Raw genomic sequence first — 19,809 nt, forward strand, 5'->3', positions numbered from 1 at the left:
ATTATTTGACACAGGCTTCAACTTGCTCGTGTAGTCACTACATATGGAAAGGGGTGATTGTCTTAAGTAGTGTCCGCAAATCATCGACCTTATTCCTAATCTTCCGACTAAAAAGCTACAATGCATTTAAGATTACACCGTGTAATACTAAGGGTTTTCTCCGGGTTCTCTGGTTTTTCCTCCCTCCACAAAAATCTACTTCTAAATTCTAATTTGACCTATCGGTAGTCTTACCAATAGGCCCTTTACAGCTAAGCAATCACGTGCTGATTAATTCACCGAGAGCAAACAATGCAATGATAGAGACATGTGAATAATTGTCCAAAGTGTTAAAAAGGTCTCTATCATTGCAAGCTCACCGTCCGTCTCGCTTCGATGCACAGGCACGGCTAGCTTTCAAGATGGCGCAGAGAACTGTAAAAGGGACTATTATATTACCTCTGAAGCCCAGAATTACGTCCTCAGCTGCTAAGCCAATCTATGAGCCCAGAATCAATGAACACGTCATTCAAATCCATATATGGGTACTCTTGCACAACAATGCAATTTTCGCGAGATGGGAAACACACACAAAAAACCAAAAGCATTTTACGACTGGGCTGCCACAAGCTGTAAGTTCGATTCATAGCTGTTTTAAAATTACCTACAAAAAAACAAAAAAAACTACCAGATAGCTGCCATGGATTTCAAACTTCATTTTGGAAGTGAAAATCTTACCAAAGAAAGGGTGAATTACCTAGTTCGAAATTCCAAAGACTATGCCTTGATGAATGGCGCTTTACTGCAGTCAAAAAAGACAACGGGTAAATCCGAATTCGCACCTTTCATGCTGTTCCCTACTCCTTTTCCGAAGAAGCTCTTCGATGAAGTGAAGCAAGTACAGAAAGACTTAAATCTTTTGGTATATAATGTCAGCAAAGACCACGAATTCTTGAAAGAATCTCTACAAGGGTCAGTAGCTGATGTTTTCAAATTTTCAAAACCTTCATTTTAAATGCACATGTCTGAAGGGTTAGCTTCTAGTTCAGGTAATATTTTTAGTACTAATTAGTAACTTTTATTTCGGTAAGTTTTCTTTCTTTTTTGGGGTAAAATTCATAAGGGACAGAAAAGATGACAGAAAACGAAACTTAGGGTTGGCATCATCAGGGTTCGTGCTATATTTTCGTTGCAAAATTCAAGGACTTTTCAAGCACTTTTCAAGCACAAAAGTTCAATTTTCAAGGACAAAGTTTTTGGTATTAGAAAATGGTTTAAACATTGATTCAATGTTACAGTGCAGCTAATTCAGCCGGGGCCACAAGCTCAGATAAATAGATCTTTAATATACGCATTCTTACCAGAAGTACCCAGATATTCAGCTAGGCTATTCATACGAAATCATACGAAAACTCTTCAATCAATTTTAATCGTTATTTATTTCAAAAGGAAAGTTAGAAATAGCATTAAGTTTGCATTAAATTCAAGGAGTATTCCAGGAGTATGGCGTTTTCCTTATTTTCAAGAGCTTTTCAAGCGCCCTTAAGGAGGCTCAGGGTAGTTTTAGTCTGGCACACCTAGCCGCATTGAAACGGCTACAACTTCGTCTTGAATAACTCGATCTGCAAGCGCTTTTCACACAATGTCAGGAAAGGATTAAAGGTTTCAAAAAGGTTTTAAAGATTTTCATTTTTAGTAGCTAGAATATAGGTACGGATATAGACACTGTCCTTATTGAGTATGAATCAAATTGTGACTTTCTTTCTAACGTTATGGATTTTTTGATATGAAGCTAAATGACCTTATTTGTTGTCAAAAGCGATAGAAAATATCGTTGAAAGCGGCATTCAAAAAATCGTCGGACGATTTTTTTCTACATGAAGTCACTAAAAGATGTATCTTTTACAAATATTCTCCTTTAATTTCATATGCATTGAAGGGTATTAAGGCAGTCAAATAAAAATAAGTACGCTCATAACTACTTTCGCTCACGGCTGCTTGTTGATTATTCACGCTTGACTTCCGTGTTATTCCTTGTCGTGTGCTGTTAGTATCGAGCGTACTTATAAAAGATACATCTTTTAGTGACTTCATTTAGAAAAAAATCGTTCGACGATTTTTTGAATGCCGCTTTCAACGATATTTTCTATCGCTTTTGACAACAAATAAGGTCATTTAGCTTCATATCAAAAAATCCATAACGTTAGAAAGAAAGTCACAATTTGATTCATACTCAATAAGGACAGTGTCTATATCCGTACCTATATTCTAGCTACTAAAAATATTGAATCCACTAAATTAAAGTCCCGATTTTGAGGGTATAAAGTTGACACGCTGGAAATAATAGTAAAAGTTCATGAAAATATTCACCGCGTAATATTTGGAAAACGCTCTCATACATTTTTTTCATATTGCAATATGTTGGGTGCCTTGATGAATACTATCGACTGGTGCAAGTCGCTTTGAAAGTTTAGGTCTAGTTTTCGAGAAAATAAGCGGTAAACGATTTCTATGATGTCATCATTACGTCATAATGAAAAGGGCGCTTTAAACTAATTTACCATTTTTGAAACCTTTAATCCTTTCCTGACATTGTGTGAAAAGCGCTTGCAGATCGAGTTATTCAAGACGAAGTTGTAGCCGTTTCAATGCGGCTTGCTGCTTATGGTTTATCCTTTAATAGTTGTTCACTTATAGGGAATTATCTTACGGATCGTTTTCAGAGAGTTAAATTGGGTGACCAGTTTTCTGATTGGAGCCCACTTATCAGAGGAATTCCTCAAGGGTCTGTATTAGGCCCTCTCCTCTTCAATATTTTCCTCAATGATTTGTTATTATCTGAGCTTCAGTCTAAGGTTAGTTCATATGCTGATGATACCCAGATCTTTGATGTTAGTAATGATGTTTCTCTACTACATAGGCATCTGCAGTCTGATCTTCTCACTGCTCATTCGTGGTTCTGCTCCAACGGCCTCATGATGAATCCTGATAAATGTACTACCATGTGGCTAGGCAAGAGCAAGGGCATAAACACACCTTGTTTTTCCATTGGTAGTGAGGTGGTCAGTCTTGCAGATGATGTCAAGTTACTAGGTGTAACTATCGATAGAGATTTAAAATTCAGCAAACACATTACAGAGATAGCACGGAAGGTTGGCAAGCAAATTCAAGTCTTACAAAGACATAAGAAACTAATTAATACTGATGCCAAAGTCAAATTATATAATGCCTATTTTTTACCTCATTTAGATTATTGTTCTATTGTATGGCATCATTGCGGGAGAGGTAATTCAACCAAATTAGAAAAACTTAATGAACGCGCTTTGCGTTTTATTTATAATGATCATAAAAGCACATATGAGGAATTATTGTTGCGTATTAATCATCCTACTTTGTATAATAGGAGAATGCACAATATTTTAATATTAGTATTTAAGGCTCTGCACGGACTGGTTCCTGAATATATTTCTAAGTTATTTACACTACGTAATTGTAGCATTAATTTACGGGGTGATAACATTCTTATAGTACCTAGAGTAAACACCACTAGTTATGGTCTTCATTCCTTGGCTTATCAGGGTAGTAAGTTATGGAATTCTCTTCCAAACAACATGAGATTGTTGCACGAATTAAGTAAATTTAAATCGGAAATTTCCAAAGTCAAATTTGATATTGACTGTTGTACCTTTTGTAGAGGATAATTCTATTTTAATTTTATTTTACATATATACATATATTTATTTCATTGTTTACATCCATATTTTTATATTAGCATCATGTAATTTTAATTTTTAGTTTAGGTTATTTATAACTTGGAGATATTAGCATGTACTTGCTATCTTGTAATTCAAGTATAAATAAAGTTATTGTATTGTATTGGCTAGGTGTGCCAGACTAAAACTACCCTGAGCCTCCTTAAAAAAGTGTTTTCAATTCAAGGACTTTTCAAGGATTTCAAGGAGTAGGGCACGAACCCTGCATCATGCCTGTTGAAAGTTTTATCATAATTATCACTATAGTCGAATTTATGCTAGTACCTAGACCATCATCAATCAGAATGACAAAACAAAACAACAGGTTTTAATCCAGTCCCGGTACATTTCATTTAAATATGAAACAGAAAGAGAAAAAGATGGACTATTTTTTCGACTGCATGACACCCGTCACCCAGTGCCGCCAAAATAATGACTTCATTTGCTGGAGCCTCAGCTACGTTTGGTCGATTAAAAATAACCTAATTGTTTCGAAATATGTAAATATTTGCCGTCCCAGGATATATATTCGATCGTTTTGTGCATGTAATGTGACATCACAATGAGAATTATCGACGTTTTCTTTTAGAAAATTCGGTTTCAAGAAAACTGTTAGTAAAAAAACACTTATTCATTGTCCTCATTGTGCCCACAAAATTCAATGTAATTATTGATCGAGAACAAGAAAAATACCGACATGGATTATAAAAAGTAGTGTCTGAAGGTAATCGTACATGCAAAAATAGATTTGTACGAATGGAAATCGGAGAAAATGCGTTTTTAACAAGACTGAAGACTTGAGATTGAAATTCGAAGGATGAATAATGGCTAGTCAGTCATAATGCGTGACTGGTTCGTAGTACTATCGACTGATAAGCAAATTATGAGACATTTTGAACTGAAATATCTTGGATATTTAAAAGAAATTCCGTAACGTATGTATCAATTAGTCAATTAAATTTATTTGTTTATTTTATCTCTTCTCTCTCTTTTCCTATACTGGGCTTTCTGTTATTTTAGACAGAAAATTTGGTAAAACACATTATTGTAGATATATAATTGTAAAGGGCTAGACTTGACTAGTCATGACTTAAGGTTGCACCCATGCATATCGCATTTTCATTCAGACACTACTACCTATTCGGCCTGACCCCTGCATCTTATCATTCTAAATTTTTGAAGGTCTGAGTTAGCTTTTTCTTTTTGATTCATTAGCCAGTCATAACTTCGGTGCACATGGGAGGGAACTTTCAGTGTTGACCGCTTCTTTGATCTGCCGTAATTATCGTGAAAAGAATAGAACATTGTTTTCAACCATTGTGAAGTCAAGATGAATTCGTCCTTTAATTAAGTTAAATCAATGGTATCTTTATTTGACCGCGTTTTAATATCTTGTACATTTGGGCTTTTATAGGCGCAAAAATTTTAGGCTGCTTTTAACGGCACCGGACGATGTTTTAACCGGTTAAAACTGAAGCTAACGCTTAGGGATTCTGGCTCTTTCTTGGTGTTGCAGGGCACATGAGCCATGAAGACAATAAAACAATAGCCGAGAACAATGAGTTTGGAGCTAAACAATATCCTGCAATATACAAATAACCTTAACCCAGAATACAACGCATCCTGAAACGACAAGTAAGACCCGGGGTTCCGTTTATACATGAGTGAGCCATCCGTGTAAAACTTCGTACGCCTAGCGGTGCAAATTTGAATCCGCTACCTTGTGAACAGAACGTATTTGATGTAATATTTCAAACACGCGAGAGAGTTCTTCATTTGATTTCCAAACACCGAAAAGTGAGTTGAAAAAACGAGGCGCAGTCCAGTTTTTTAAACTGACTTTGAGGTGTTTGGAAATCAAAGGAAGAACTCTCTCAAGTGTTTCAAATTACTTCTCAAACTCATGAATATTTCTTGGAGAAAATCAAAGAAAACGTTTACGAAATGTAATGCAAATTAAGAACACATTTCCAAACCACCGTCACAGTTGTGATTTGCTTTGTTTTCTCCTCATTAAATATCCATGACTTTTAGAAAAAATTTTAAAGAGACGGTTCCGCGCAAACCGTATATACAGGTCAAATATTCGTCCTGTATATCGTATAAACACACTCTCAGTATCTTCTTTTGAACTTACTTAGGACTATCAAAGCTGATGAATTCATTGGTCGAATCTACGATATCTATGAACGAACAAGAAAGGAGGGAATATCACAGGTTAGTGTCGAGAAATAGGGGCATACAGAAACATGTGTTTGGTAAGATATAGCAGAGAAATTTCCCAGGCTACTTGATGTTAGGGACGGACCATTAGATAATTGATGGGGGGGTTGCAGGAATTTTGGTTGCATGATGTTTATTTTTTTGGCTCAACCCCTGCACGTTATTTTTTTGCGTACAGTTAGATAGTTTTTCTTCTAGCAGAAAAGGTTGTACGATTTTTTTTTTTTTTTTTTTTTAGGGTTTAAGTGCTTGCTCGATATTTTTTGGGGGATTTACGCACCCTCCACCCCCCTCCCCTATCAACTATCTAATGGTCCGTCCCTTATATCATAATCAATATATCAAGATCAATTTGTCACTCGATATAATAGCTAGTAATTGATTCATTAGAGATCAAATTAGAATTTGAGAGTTCGTCAATTACAAATTAATCGAAAAAAAACTAGTCAAAGAAAAGAACGCGATTGTTAGAATGAAAAATATAATTCATCGTGAACAATTGTAATAAGTCATAAATAAGTGAAGATAAGAACGCCCAATAAACACAACAACTCTAGAAAAAAATCAGAGTACCAGGATGGGAATCGAAGCGTGCTTATCATATATATACAGTTTGTATAATAAGTCGTACTTATTCAATTGTCTCACGATTGAGGGTCCTTTTAAGAAGGAATCGCGTCGTTTTGACTGCAAACTGCCAGTCTTGGGAATCAGGTGATGGTGTAGACTGGATGGTGTTCGTCGGAAAATCTTTGCTGTAATACTCCAGTTGCAAGGGCGAATGCAGGGTTTTTTTGAGGGAGGGGTCTCAGGGGAAAATTTTGACGTTTTTGAGCCGATCGAGTCATTCTTGTCGAGGCAAGATTTTTTACTGTCAAATTGAACTAGTATGATGGAGTCAGTCGCAAAACTCGCAAACCCCAAAGCCTCCGTCTCTCTATGAACCAGTGTTATGCTGGCTCCATCGGCTCAAAAACAGCACACAAAACATTGAACAGAGGATTCTCCGTCTACAGAAAAAGTTTGGTCTCGAAAATTTACCTCAGAATGGAAATATAACGAAAAACGTATCTCTTTCCCCGTCGCTTCTTAGTAAACTTGCCCCCCAAGCAATATGGCGTAAGAAACCATGAAAGGGTCTATTGTAAGCTACTTTGGTTACTGCAATTTTCATAAACATGCAAACTCTGTGTCGATCTTCGAGCTGCACGCTGAAATGTGTTTTTTCCGCTGCCGTCAATGAAACAATAATCAGTCAGTACCTTTCATATTATTGACTTAAATTCTTTTTGCTTTACTTGCAGCCGATAGAGGTTGGCATAGTCCGAGCAGACTACATGTTGGAAAGTGACAAACCAACTGTAAAAAGTGTCAAAGAATGCAATGAAAACATGAGCGTCAAGCAGGTTGAGATAAACACAATGGCGGCAGGAGCTGGCAGTATGGGCTGCCAACTAACAAAACTTCATCGGTGAGCAATTATAATAAGATTACGATATTTCAAGGTAGACGCTTAACCTTTTACACTAGCTCCTCTCAATATATATTGACGAGATACGATTCAAATTTTACTTATTAATTAATTATCTATGGGGGATTATTAGATCTAATTTTAGAGGTCTAAACCATGGTTCCACTAAGGCATCCGCAAACCCTCCCTCTAACCCTAACTAGGGATTAGAGTGCAAAAAGTGGGGTCACGTGACTTCTTTGAATTTTTTGTTTAAACTCACATCAAAGTCTTTTAGCTGAAAACGGAGTCAGTGGAACAGAAAGCAGCCATAAAGCAGTTATACAGTAAAACAATATGATAGGAGTGGACAGCGGTATACTGGCACGTAAACAGTTCCGCAACGCGTCATGTGGCTAGGCGTCGTAGATGAGAGTGACACAAAAGGGAGTGTTCACGCTAATATATACAGGGCAAGGCATGATGGGATATCCATTGTTATGTAAATACTCGCTATTATTTCAAGTACTTAGAAAAGTAATAACAATACTATCCCGTCTTCGCATTCGACAATACATTGTCAATTTATAATAGAAAACTTGCATTTATTGAATAATATTATTGAGTTTGCTTTATTTTTTTCTTTTTCTTAATTTATTTTTTATCGACTTATTTTTCTAGTCTTTGATTTCAGTTATCTTGTTGGGATGCTAAATCAAGATTTTTCAGTTATATCTCAAAAGGTATTTGGCGAGAAGATTTTCTATTTTCATTCTATTTTGCCTGTATTCTTCTGGGAATACTGAGAACTTACTATTCAAAAATGTGGTGGGTTTTGAGAAGCAGATCGCTGAATTTCATTTTTATTTTCGATGCAAACCAACAACATCTACAAAAAGAAATAAGAAAACGAAAAAAATTATAATAAAACGACAACAATAAAACGAAAAAAAAAACAACAACAAACAAAAACACAAAACAAAACGAAACGAAACGAAACAAAACGAAACGAAACAAAACACAACAATAAAGAAGGACTAAAATATAACCATCATCTTAAGATGGAATTTGAACTCTGCACTTAAAAATTCAAGAAAAAAATCAATTTCATTAATTGTGCCATATATCCTAGATATCCGAAGAGCTGAGGCGTCGTATCTATGGGCTACGGGCCTGACAACAATAATTGTGGGATATAAACCTTCGTATCTTAAAGACCCGACATTCAAATGAAGAAATATTTTCACAATCAACTATACACTATCTAAAGAATCAATTCTGAAAATATTGTGCAAAGGCTTATAAGTACTCTTTAAAATCAGGTCAAGTTCACCCATCTCTACTTTTAAGAAAGATTTGAAGACCTGGCTTTTCAAGAAGGCAGAGTTTTGATAAATGATTTTTATTGAATTTGATGAAATGTAAATGTTTTTATTGATACTAAAGTGTTAATTTTTGCTATATTTCAAAGTGCTTTTCTATGTATTTAATTGAATCATTGTCGTATATGTTATCAATATTATAACAATTTTGAAATTAAAAAAACGTTGAGTGTCCTTATCTTTTTAAAACTGCAAAGCGTTATTGAACTCACGGATATTAACGCCATAGAAATGATCAATTATTATTATTATTATTTAAGTTTTGTAATACTGTGTTTTTCTAAACAGATTCCTAATAATACAGCAGTGAGTGGAATAGGTGAAATCTTGGCTGAAGCATGGGAGATATACGGATCCAAAAGGTAATAAATAACCTTACTAATTATAAATATTCTAATTTTGAATTGCCTATTGCGTTATCCTCAGCGTTAAATTTGTGTAGAATATTCACGTGTTTCAGTAAAGGTCTGTGGAAATTCCATGGGGGGGGGGGGGGGGGGGGAGTAATTTTAGGTTAAAACGGGGAGGGGTAAGAAGTTATTTTACATTTAGTAAAGTGGGACTTAATTTTACTTTAAGGCTTTTTGCTCATTTCAGAACCAATCCCCCCTCAGATAATTATTGCGCAGCCCCTAACTTCGTACACGTAATTAGAGCAAGATAAAAATAAAAAAAATAAAAAAAGCCTTCCGGTCGATGCTTCACTAGTGCTGTACTGTTGATATTTGAATTTATTTAATATTTTCATTTGATGCTGAATGACGGCCTTTGTTAAGTAAATAACTCTTAGTTTGACTTATTATTCACCACGTTCATACCGTTTCGTATTCTTCAATCGCACGTTACGTCATCGCGGCCTCTAGGGGGAGATTGGTGCCATTTAACAAAAGACTTCTCATTAGCTGTTCCATTGTTAAGAGCACCATAATGGCCGCCATGCTTTTGTCTTTTAACTCTCTTAGGAATGCTTGTAACCCACCAATTGCTAAAGTGTATTATCATTATTTTCCCCCCAGCGCAATAATATTGATGCCAACGTTTCACGAGGACATGGCAAAGTACGACCAAACATTTACGGAGTACTACCTGCACGAAAGGTTATTAGTTTTAGTAAAATCTATAATTAATATATTTTATCACTAGTTTTCTCCGACAATATCGAGATTTTTGTCACTCTCATCACGTACTATAACACCATTACTACCACCTACACCACCATCACCATCACCATTACCACCACCATCACCATCACCACCACCATTACCACCACCACCACCACCACCACCACCACCATCACAACCACCATCACCATCACCATCACCATCACTACTACACAAGGTAGATAAATCTTATAAAAGGATACCTAAAACAGAAAGCATGGCCGTTGAATACAAAGAATTGCCACACTCACAATTGTCGCTAATAAGCTACACTGATGTTCACATAAACCATATATATGAACTCTATTTTTCATGCTAATCGAGACACTTTAGTCAAAATAAGTGGAAGATGAAACATGAGCGAAACAAAAATCGTCCATAAACAACCGGTGATAATTATGGGACGCCTTTATAATTATTATTTGATAACCTAACTATATTTTCCATAGAATTCCAAGGATAAAGCTAATTAGAAGAACGTATGAAGAGGTGCACAAAACCGCTAAACTAGTTGACAAGAAGCTTTTCATGTAAGTATGTATGACAAAAAAGACGAGCAGTCAAAAAAGTTGTTTGTGTTCAAAGTCAGGACTTATGGACTTTATTGAAATGCAAAACTTCCTATATTGAAAGCATGTTTGAAATTCTTAAGACAAATTTGACTAAAACGCCTAGCAGTGACTATATAGTTTAACAAGATTTGTTAAAAATTCTAAAGACTCGCATTGCATGTTAAGCGCATTTTTTTAGGTAACAATGGAATTGCAACATTGCATCGCATGAACACGATGTTGAACTAATCTGGCATCCTTTGCAATATAGCAATAGTTTCAAGCAAATTTGCCTTTTTCTTAATCAATAGTTTGTTTTTCAAACAAACGCCGCTACGAAAGTATGATATTTTTACGATTATTTTTTGGAGTCTGTGACGTCATACACTCAACATCGAACATCGCTCCATACATTTCTTTGTATATAAATCCTTAATTTATTCTATTCCTATAAAGCCCAAAGGGTGGCTAATGTACTTATTTCACATTAGTTGTGACTATAATTTATATTTTGGGTTGTTTGGGCATTTCTTTCTCCCTTTACTACTGATATTTCGATCATAAACTACAAAGAAATGTATGGAGCGATGTTCGATGTTGAGTGTATGACGTCACAGACTCCAAAAAAAGAATCGTAAAAATATCATACTTTCGTCCTGAATATCGAGAAAACACTTCATACAGTAATTATTGGACCTTTAGAGAGTATTCTTAGGAAGTTTCAGCTGAATCCAAGTTTGAACGATTTTCGTCAGAGTAGCACTTTAACATTCAACAAATGCATTGCTGCTTCTAGCCTTAAAGGTATCATCATGTACTCGATGTCCTTAGGACCGAATTGAATGATACGACTGTCTATTTAAGATCGCGTTATCTTATCTTTTTTACAGGGAAGGCCAGGAAGTTGCTGTAGTATATCATAGATATGGTATAGTTCCAGGAGAATACAAATCAGAAGATGTAAGTCTAAGTGCATTCAATTATTAATCTACAACGAAACTAGCACAGTTATATAGCGATTTAAATTTACAGACTTACCATCTAGCTCGTGAAAAGGAATAAAAAAATTAAAAAAATGAATAAATAGAATTAAGAAAAAAAGATAAAAAAGTTTGTCAAAAGACGCGGGGGCTGGCACAACACGAGAGAGGTGTTAGGAGAAGCACGACGCGTAGCAGGTTCTGTGTGGTCTCATAAAGCATGCGCGCGCTCCCAACAACATTTTAATGTTTATTATTTACTTTCTTGTAAGGCTTGGACTGCAAGGCTTCTTATAGAGAGATCTCTAGCTATCAAATGCCCAACTATTGCAAGTCAGTTAGTAGGGACGAAGAAAATCCAGCAAGTCTTGGCAAAACCTGGAGTGGTTGAAAAGTACGAAATTACACCTTGTAATTTATAGAAAAAAATACTATTAGATTCGTTATATTACACTCAACAAAATTACTCGATTCTGATTGGACAAGAGGAGTACAATCAAATCGTTAATAGTGTACTCTGTCAGAGTCCGATTTTTAAGTTGCTCAGTTTTAAGTGTATTATAGATACTCACCTAATGCTCGTCCACCCGCGGTTAGCTCAGTTGTTAAGAGCGGTGGTCTGTTGTGCCGGACCAAAAACTCATGGTTAGACCTTCAAGTCTGCTCGGACAAGGCCTTTAAACCATAGCGGCCCTGTCTCCCAACCCTTCCTAACCTATAGTAAATGGGGGACAAAAAAGAAACACTATTGTACTAACAAATCACTCATGACTGTAAGCTGCATGGCTGCTAATAGCGCCTTAATATGCAGCCCGTAAAGTCCTCCAATGGTCATAAAATGTAAAATAAAATAGATAAAGGGAGGAACCGAGGCTCGCCAAGCCCACCCTTACCTCTGCTCATGAATAACGCTTGCTTTTAAATTGCCTTTACCTTAATTACCAGATACATATCAGATAAGGCTGCCGTACAGAGACTTAGGAGGACATTCGCTGGCCTTTATTCTCTAGATGAGGTAAGACATCTTCTATAGTCATGCATTCATCAGTGGGAGACCGAGTCTTTAAGAGTGTTATAAGATAAATAAAAGTTGTCTTTCACTTTAAATCTCTAAACTTTATTGGACGTTTCGGCTTCGCAACCTGGAACCTTCATCAGCAAGATATCGTTATGCTTAATGGCGTCCAAAATATATTTATTAACAGTCAAACTCTGTAAAAAATAGGAAAATTATTACTTTGACTGACGATAAAATAGCTTAAATATGTTAAGTCAAAGATAGACAAGTTTTAGCGGATCTCCCGCGCGGGCCGAAAGACCATCGAGTTGATTTTTCATGGCTTGCCTAACGTCACTTCCGTCCGTACGTCCGTCCGTCCGTCCGTCCGTGTACACAACACAGGAATCCCGCTTGATGTCAAAGCAAAACTACTCACAAATAGCACAAAATGCGGCTCTCAAGTGCACAGAAAAAAATCGCTTTAGGACAAGTTATAGACCAAAAACAATTTTTAAAAAACTTTCATGTAGTCAAAGGTGGATCAAGAAGTGTTCTTCAAGAATTCCATTCAGTTGTGTCTTTTTTAGCAAACAATCGTATATTATAATATTTTTGACAAGCATTTCTCTCGACAAATCGGACAAATCAAAGACTTTCTCTCAAAACTTTTTATATTTCTATAGATAAGCTTGATTTTATTTTAATGCTGGAGGAAATATAACACGAAGAGCATATTACAACAGATATTCGTCCTTTATTTAGCTTTGTAAATCTTTAACAATTCGGTTGTTTTTAACCAACTATCATATGTTTTTCGTTCAAGAAAAATGCAGCTTTGTTTGTCTCCTATTGCGGGGTCTCATCGGCAAAACAAAGAAGACTTTCATTCAATAATTTTATATCTTTCTACAGGTAATTTATTTAATTCTTGAATGAAATATATATATTCACAGCAAACATTCAACTGTTTATTAAGCTGTTCGAGCAAGTATGATTATAAAAATGAGCTTAAATTTGTGTTGTTGAAAGATGTTATTGTATAGACCTAGACTTTCACTTTAAAAAGCTAAAAAGTATTCAAAAACATTTACAAACGCCAATTTACTGACAAGAAATTTATCATTTAGTATTTTGCCTTGCCTTTTGCATTATTTTCTATTTTGTCTCAGTTTTTCTTGTTAAGTTTAACTGTATGAACTTCGTCTCGTTTTGTAAAAGACGTAATTAAAGTAAGCTTATTTCCTGCTCACCTTAACCAGTTTTCAAGTTTGTTTTTTGGTCTTGATCTTAAATCTCCAGATTTTCGATTTCAGTGAAAGACATCCGAGGTAAATTTCACTAAACTTGATATTGGATTGCATTATCTGTAGTTATCTTTCGATTTTTTTTAAGTAAAAGAGATTCAAAGCCTAAAAATATATATTATCTATTTTATTTCAGAATGCCTGACTGCTCCTACAGCATTTTTAAATTCAAGAGAGTTAGCCATTTAATTGTTATATATAATTAGTGCACCGATATATACTTTACAGTATCACTGGCTTGTAATTATAATATTTATTTCCATGTAGGGTCCAGAAGGTGATCAGACTGTCAAAATGGCATTCGACGATCCAGATAAGTTCGTTCTCAAGCCTCAGAGAGAAGGAGGAGGTAAGATACTCTTCTCGGAACTCGAATATTCAACGATAATGAATTAGCCTCTATATAAGAGCTTATTGATGAAAATATTGGGTAATTTGTAACAATAATGCGAAACAAATACACAACTCTTTCTTGGTTGTCATAGAGGCAACAATTGAATCTGGTCTAATCTGATTTACATGAGAAAGAATTCAGTTTCCCAGGGAAAAAAGACTGCATTGCTGTGCCTGCTGTCATGGCTGCCATCACGTGATGGTGCAAAGCCTCTTCAGACCTTTTTCGAGTTCCAGTTCGCTGTGTTCCTTGATTAAAGACTCATTTACTCAGGGTTAACTTCTTACTAGTGTCTAAATATTCACAAATACAATGCTTTGATGAAATTCCACGGATAATCAATGGAACATATTGTGTAATATTCAATACAAAATCGAGGCTATCCCTAAAAAAGGCCCGACAACTTGAAAATGGAGTCAAAATTCAAATAGAGTGCACAGTCACCATATGTCTGTGAACCAGTCACTATGATATATGTTACTCAGTGCAACTAGACAATATAACTTTGGCTTTGTATCATGGATATATGTTGTGCACTCTAAAAGTTGTTACAAAAAGGTACTTTACTGACGGGGTTAATCGTGGAATTAGGTGGCAATATTTTGATGTGTTGGTTAGGGATTTGTCTTTGCTTGTGCTGCAGATTGACTCAATCTACTTCCTTACTTGCCAATGGTTAAACAGTTCTAGAAATAAAAAAAATCAAAATAAAGTACTTCTCGAAGGAAAGTTTGCGCGATTCTGTTGCTTCAATTTTTATTGTAAACTCTAATAACATGGGCAATTTATTCTACCGCGTGTACAAATATGCATAGTCCTATTCAGCTTGTGAATAATGTTTTCCCATTTCAGACCACGTGTCATTTCCTAGAGAATAAGATTCTTTGTTTGCGTTGTATCCATATTTATGTCGTGTCTTTTAGAACGAAACCGTGAAACGTAACAAACAAACGATCACTTTTTAAAATGACACGTGGTCAGAAATGGGAAAACATTACGCCCAAGATGAAAACATTTTCTATTGTCGTCGTTCAACAGGGCACAACATATTTGGCGAAGGCATCAAGACTACGCTAAGCCAGGAAGATAGATCGCAGTTTATTCTAATGGACAAAATACGAAGTCCTACAGTGAAGAACTACATTGTGCGGCCAGAAAATAGCGAACCTGTTTTAACTGATGTTGTCCCTGAATTCAGCGTTGTCGGGGTATACATTGCGTAAGTTCAAGATAGCTAGCCTTTAGCTATAATAGAGTGCGTTTTACTTAAAGTGCCTATAACCCCTAATTCAATATTTTCAGCATGGATTCTACGAGAATTGAAAAGTCGAATGGTGAAATATTTTCATATGATTTGAGTGATGCATCTTGGAGATATCAAGGTTTATACTTCCAGTATGCTAATGAGTGTGATGTCATAGTAGGCATTTGGGTTTATTTGTCATAATTTTTAAATCAAATTACTGATTACTATGAGAAAACAAATTGGCAATAAACTTTCTATAAACCCTGAGTAAGACAATGATATTTATACAGGATAATTTTACTACCCCAGTAAATTTTCGTATGTTTAATAATGCCTAATATGAGATCACACTCATTAGCATACTTGAAGTATAAGCCTTGATATCTCCAAGATGCATCACTCAAATCATATGAAAATATTTTACCATTCGACTATTTACTTCATGTAGAATCAATGCTGAAAATATTGAGTTAGGGGTCATAGGCACTTTAACACATTAAATGGTCCAAAGCCTGTATTTTTTTCATGCTTCAGCAGTATCAAGGACGTTTCCAGTTATTTATTCTTTGTAATTTTGTATGCAATAAAAAAGTTTGGTTCACACGAACGAAGTACCGCAAATGCATGCGCGAATGAATAGCAAAATTACACTTGAACTGCAGTGACGCAATTACTTGTGTGCGCATGCGTACTTTAACAACTTGCTTCCATTTGCGTTGCTCGTGGGATTCAGGGCTAACTCTAACGGCTGGATAAAATGAATCTACCAAAGCATATTTAACTTAACCTACCAAATCGTCTTAGGCTACGAGAATGGACAAGAATATGCTATACACCGTTCTCAAAATGGCTGACAAGTTCACAAAAAAAGGTCACCCAGTCATTAGTTCACAATAAAACATATAAAAGCACGTGTAATGCTTTTATAGATGAAAAGCATAGAAATTGACCTTTTGTTTTGACCTGAATACGCGCTATCCACCTTTATTTTGAACGAGAAGCCTTGCTCTGCCTTGCAAGATGACTGGGTAACCTCGTTTTCGTGCGCTCGTCAGTCATTATGAGAACGGTGTATACTTTATCATTCTAAAGACAAATGACTTGTGTCGATCCATAATTAATATAGCTTTTTTTTTTGACAGCGATGGGGAGGAACTAACTGCTAACAGAGAAGTAGGGCACACAATGCGTACGAAAAGCAGCAAGTATGACGATGGGAGTGTTTGTTCTGGAATAGCAAACTATGACAGTCCATATGTATTTTGAAACATGTCTAGGTAAATATGTAGTTTTTTTAAAGAGGTAATCTGCTTAACGATGCGAATGTGACCGTGCGAAGAAACGAAATTGTATAAATGTACGTTTTTAATAGAGGACTTGCACTAACAGGTCACGTGACCTACCTCCCTTAAAAAGAGCAGCTTTGTCAAAATGAACATCACAAACGAAAAGAGCTTCTCGATATTAGGAGGGTAGCGGAGGTTTAGCCCATAATAAGCCAAAAAGGAGAAATGGCATTGAGTTTGAGATCAAATATTTTATCAAGAGAAATTGAACTAAGAGAAGGATATCCCCCCTATATAGCCTTGTAACCATCATGTGCACAGTTCGATGCTATTTTTAAACCCTTTGTTTTTCTGCACGCGCATTTACTGCGCGCGCTCTACACTGTTTGCTTACGTTTTTGTGGTTTTTCCGTTATTTCGACTCTGCCCTGAATATGAATGTGCACGTCGAAAGCTTGGCAAAAACGACAGGAAATTGAAGAGACTTAAACATCGAGGAGTGTATTTCTTCAGGAATAAGAACGACTAGACAGTTTTTACAAACCTTGGCATCATTATCAGGGTGTGCGAATGCAAATTTCCAAATTAAACCTAGTTAGATTTCAAACATTATTGCAGACGAATCTCTTAGAATATTAACATTCCCTTACGTTCTTTATAGTTTTAGAACACAGAAAGAAAGCTAGCGATACTTTTTGATTTGAACTAGTTTGTTTGGTATTCTTAAGTCAATCATGATTTGCCAGTGCTTTACACGCAGTATTCGTAAAGATTCTAAAGATCTCACAATAAAGGAAAAGAAACAGATCGTTAACCATTAAAGTTTTGTTCATTTATGTAAATGAGGCTCGTGCGATGCGAGTTTTGTTGGTCCACGCAGCGTCATTATTCACATCAAAGAATAGAAGAATGCAAGAATTCGATGATTGGCATGCATATACGTACTGACCATGATTGCGACACAATCAATATAACAAGCAGCTTTAATATTCTCAAAAAGCCGTAAAGCAAAGCGGGGGAAGCGGATGGCTTAACGGGAGAGAGCTACCGCCACTCGCCCATGCGACCCGAGTTCGATACCCGCCGTTCTCGGCGCATATCGCATGTGAGTAGAGTTGCTTGCTCCTCCTCCAGTGCTGCTACCCCTTCCCTGCTTTCCGGATCCTCCGTACCAGGGCGACAATTAGGCAAAAAAATCGCGACATACAAAGCTCAATGTTCAAATCCTCCTAGTAAATCACCCTTAGTGGTACAATATATCAATATATGCAATACATCTTTATTCACATTTCCTTTTATGTTACATTAGAAAACTCATTAATAATTCATGAAGAAAACACAATAGAAATCATGACCATGAAGGTGATTTTATATCTGATAAAGATTCGTCTTCATTTGCATAAACTTTAACTTGGATTTTCTCTATCAAACTTGGTTCATTTCGTAAAAAAATCGGTACACAATGAGAACAAACATCATAAGTTTTCTAAGCCGTTCAATAATCTCGCAGATCGTGTTTTATCGGGTCTAAAACCACTCGGCTGCGCCTCGTGTTTTATACCCGATAAAACACTCCTGCTCGTTTATTAAACATTACTTACATTAACTTATATATTTAGATCATTGCAAAGAAAATACTTATTTGGTCAAATAAATAAAGCTAAATATAGGTTGTAATGAGAGGAAATGCCTAGAGCCTAAATAAACCATATAGTTTCCTAGTTAGACCCTAGTCATGTTTTGTTTCAGTTTGATGTAGGCAATAAACACGAGGGGGAAAAATTTAAATAGTATACAAACAGTAGACAAACAACGAAAAACAACTGTCAACCCGGTCATGTATTAGATGGTACATAAACTTGCTTCAGTAATAGGTGCTGCTTAAGTTTTTTTGAAAGCGAAGAAGGTCTTTGATGTCTTTTGAAATTTGCTGCCAATAATCGATTCCTAAAGCTGATGTTGTTTTTTTTTTACCAATGTTGGTTCTAAAACGTGCCTTGTAGAAGTTACCCTTAGAGGCAAATCTAGTGTTATAGGAGTGGACGTCGTTTTGCTAAAAGTTTGGCGTGAATTTGTCACGCAAACTCGCGCCTCGGTAAATATTCCCCGATATTCACTTCGCCTTCGGCGAGTAATTGCTATAGTATATACACGTGCCTACAAGAAGCCGAAATATGAAAGGAAAGATTCCACTTTAACGTCCTTTAGATTTAATCATTTTTTTAATTTTCAGACTGGATTGCTGTCAAGACCCAACAAGTTCTTAATGTAAGATATCCCACAACTGTAGTCGAAATTGGATCTTAGGTTTTTTATGTAGTTTTTATGTACCTTAGATTGTAAACACACAATAAAAATAGAGATATAATAAATATGTACAGACAATGGGCAGACGCGTCTGCAAAATTTCTGCAAGTGACGAAACCTATGTTATACCCATGGACTGTAGATGTCGTAAAACAACTTCTTTCGTCACGTTTTTACGAAATATATATCAGTGTGTTTGTTTCACTTATTGGTAGATACCAAACAGGGTTAACTGGCCGTTAGTTGGAAACGTGATAAGTGAGCCCTATTTTCAATGATCTAAATATATAATTTAATGTAATCTAACATAAAAGGAAATGTGAATAAAGATGTATTGTATTGTATTTAGTATCGATTTGGAAACAAAAATATATCAGTGAACTCTAGTATTATTTAGGAATAAGTCCCTCTGACCTAGCGCCGTTGCCCCCAGCATATTTATTCGATCGATTTGTGTATGTAATGTGACACACTGCAATGAGAATTATTAGAGTTTTCCGTTTTAGAAACATTCGGTTTCAAGAAAGCTATTAGTAAAATGACTTATTCATGCCGAGCCAACTTAAGTACCCACAAAATTCAATGCGAATTCTTCGATTGCACGTTACGTCATCGCGGCCATGTTGGTGCCATTTAACAAAAGATTTCTCATTAGCACCCATTGTAAACGGCACCACAATGGCCGCCATGCTTTTGTCTTTTGACTCTCTTGGGAATGCTTGCAACCCATCAATATTGATCGCGAGTTCAAGGACAGCACATGGCATGGAAATTTCACTAAAGATTTATGATATG

General features: G+C 35.9%; 1 protein-coding gene across 1 annotated transcript; it reads left to right on the forward strand.

Annotated features, from left to right (window-relative positions):
• The first annotated feature begins 331 nt into the window (after positions 1–331).
• LOC148909475 (glutathione synthetase-like) lies at positions 332–19,358 on the forward strand. The gene is made up of 14 exons (XM_089033812.1): positions 332–951; positions 5,873–5,948; positions 7,259–7,425; positions 8,099–8,147; positions 9,075–9,148; positions 9,803–9,883; positions 10,396–10,476; positions 11,388–11,457; positions 11,750–11,871; positions 12,423–12,492; positions 14,049–14,130; positions 15,214–15,394; positions 16,564–16,698; positions 18,941–19,358. The coding sequence occupies exons 1-13, from the start codon at positions 680–682 to the stop codon at positions 16,685–16,687; spliced, it is 1,449 nt and encodes a 482-aa protein (XP_088889938.1). The 5' UTR covers positions 332–679; the 3' UTR covers positions 16,688–16,698; positions 18,941–19,358.
• Positions 19,359–19,809: the final 451 nt, after the last annotated feature.

Source organism: Actinia tenebrosa, unplaced genomic scaffold (genome assembly GCF_029948245.1).
Source record: "Actinia tenebrosa isolate PJP-AT-01 unplaced genomic scaffold, QUT_ActTen_1.0 PGA_scaffold2__45_contigs__length_23673736, whole genome shotgun sequence".
NCBI classification, from domain to species: Eukaryota; Metazoa; Cnidaria; class Anthozoa; order Actiniaria; family Actiniidae; genus Actinia; species Actinia tenebrosa.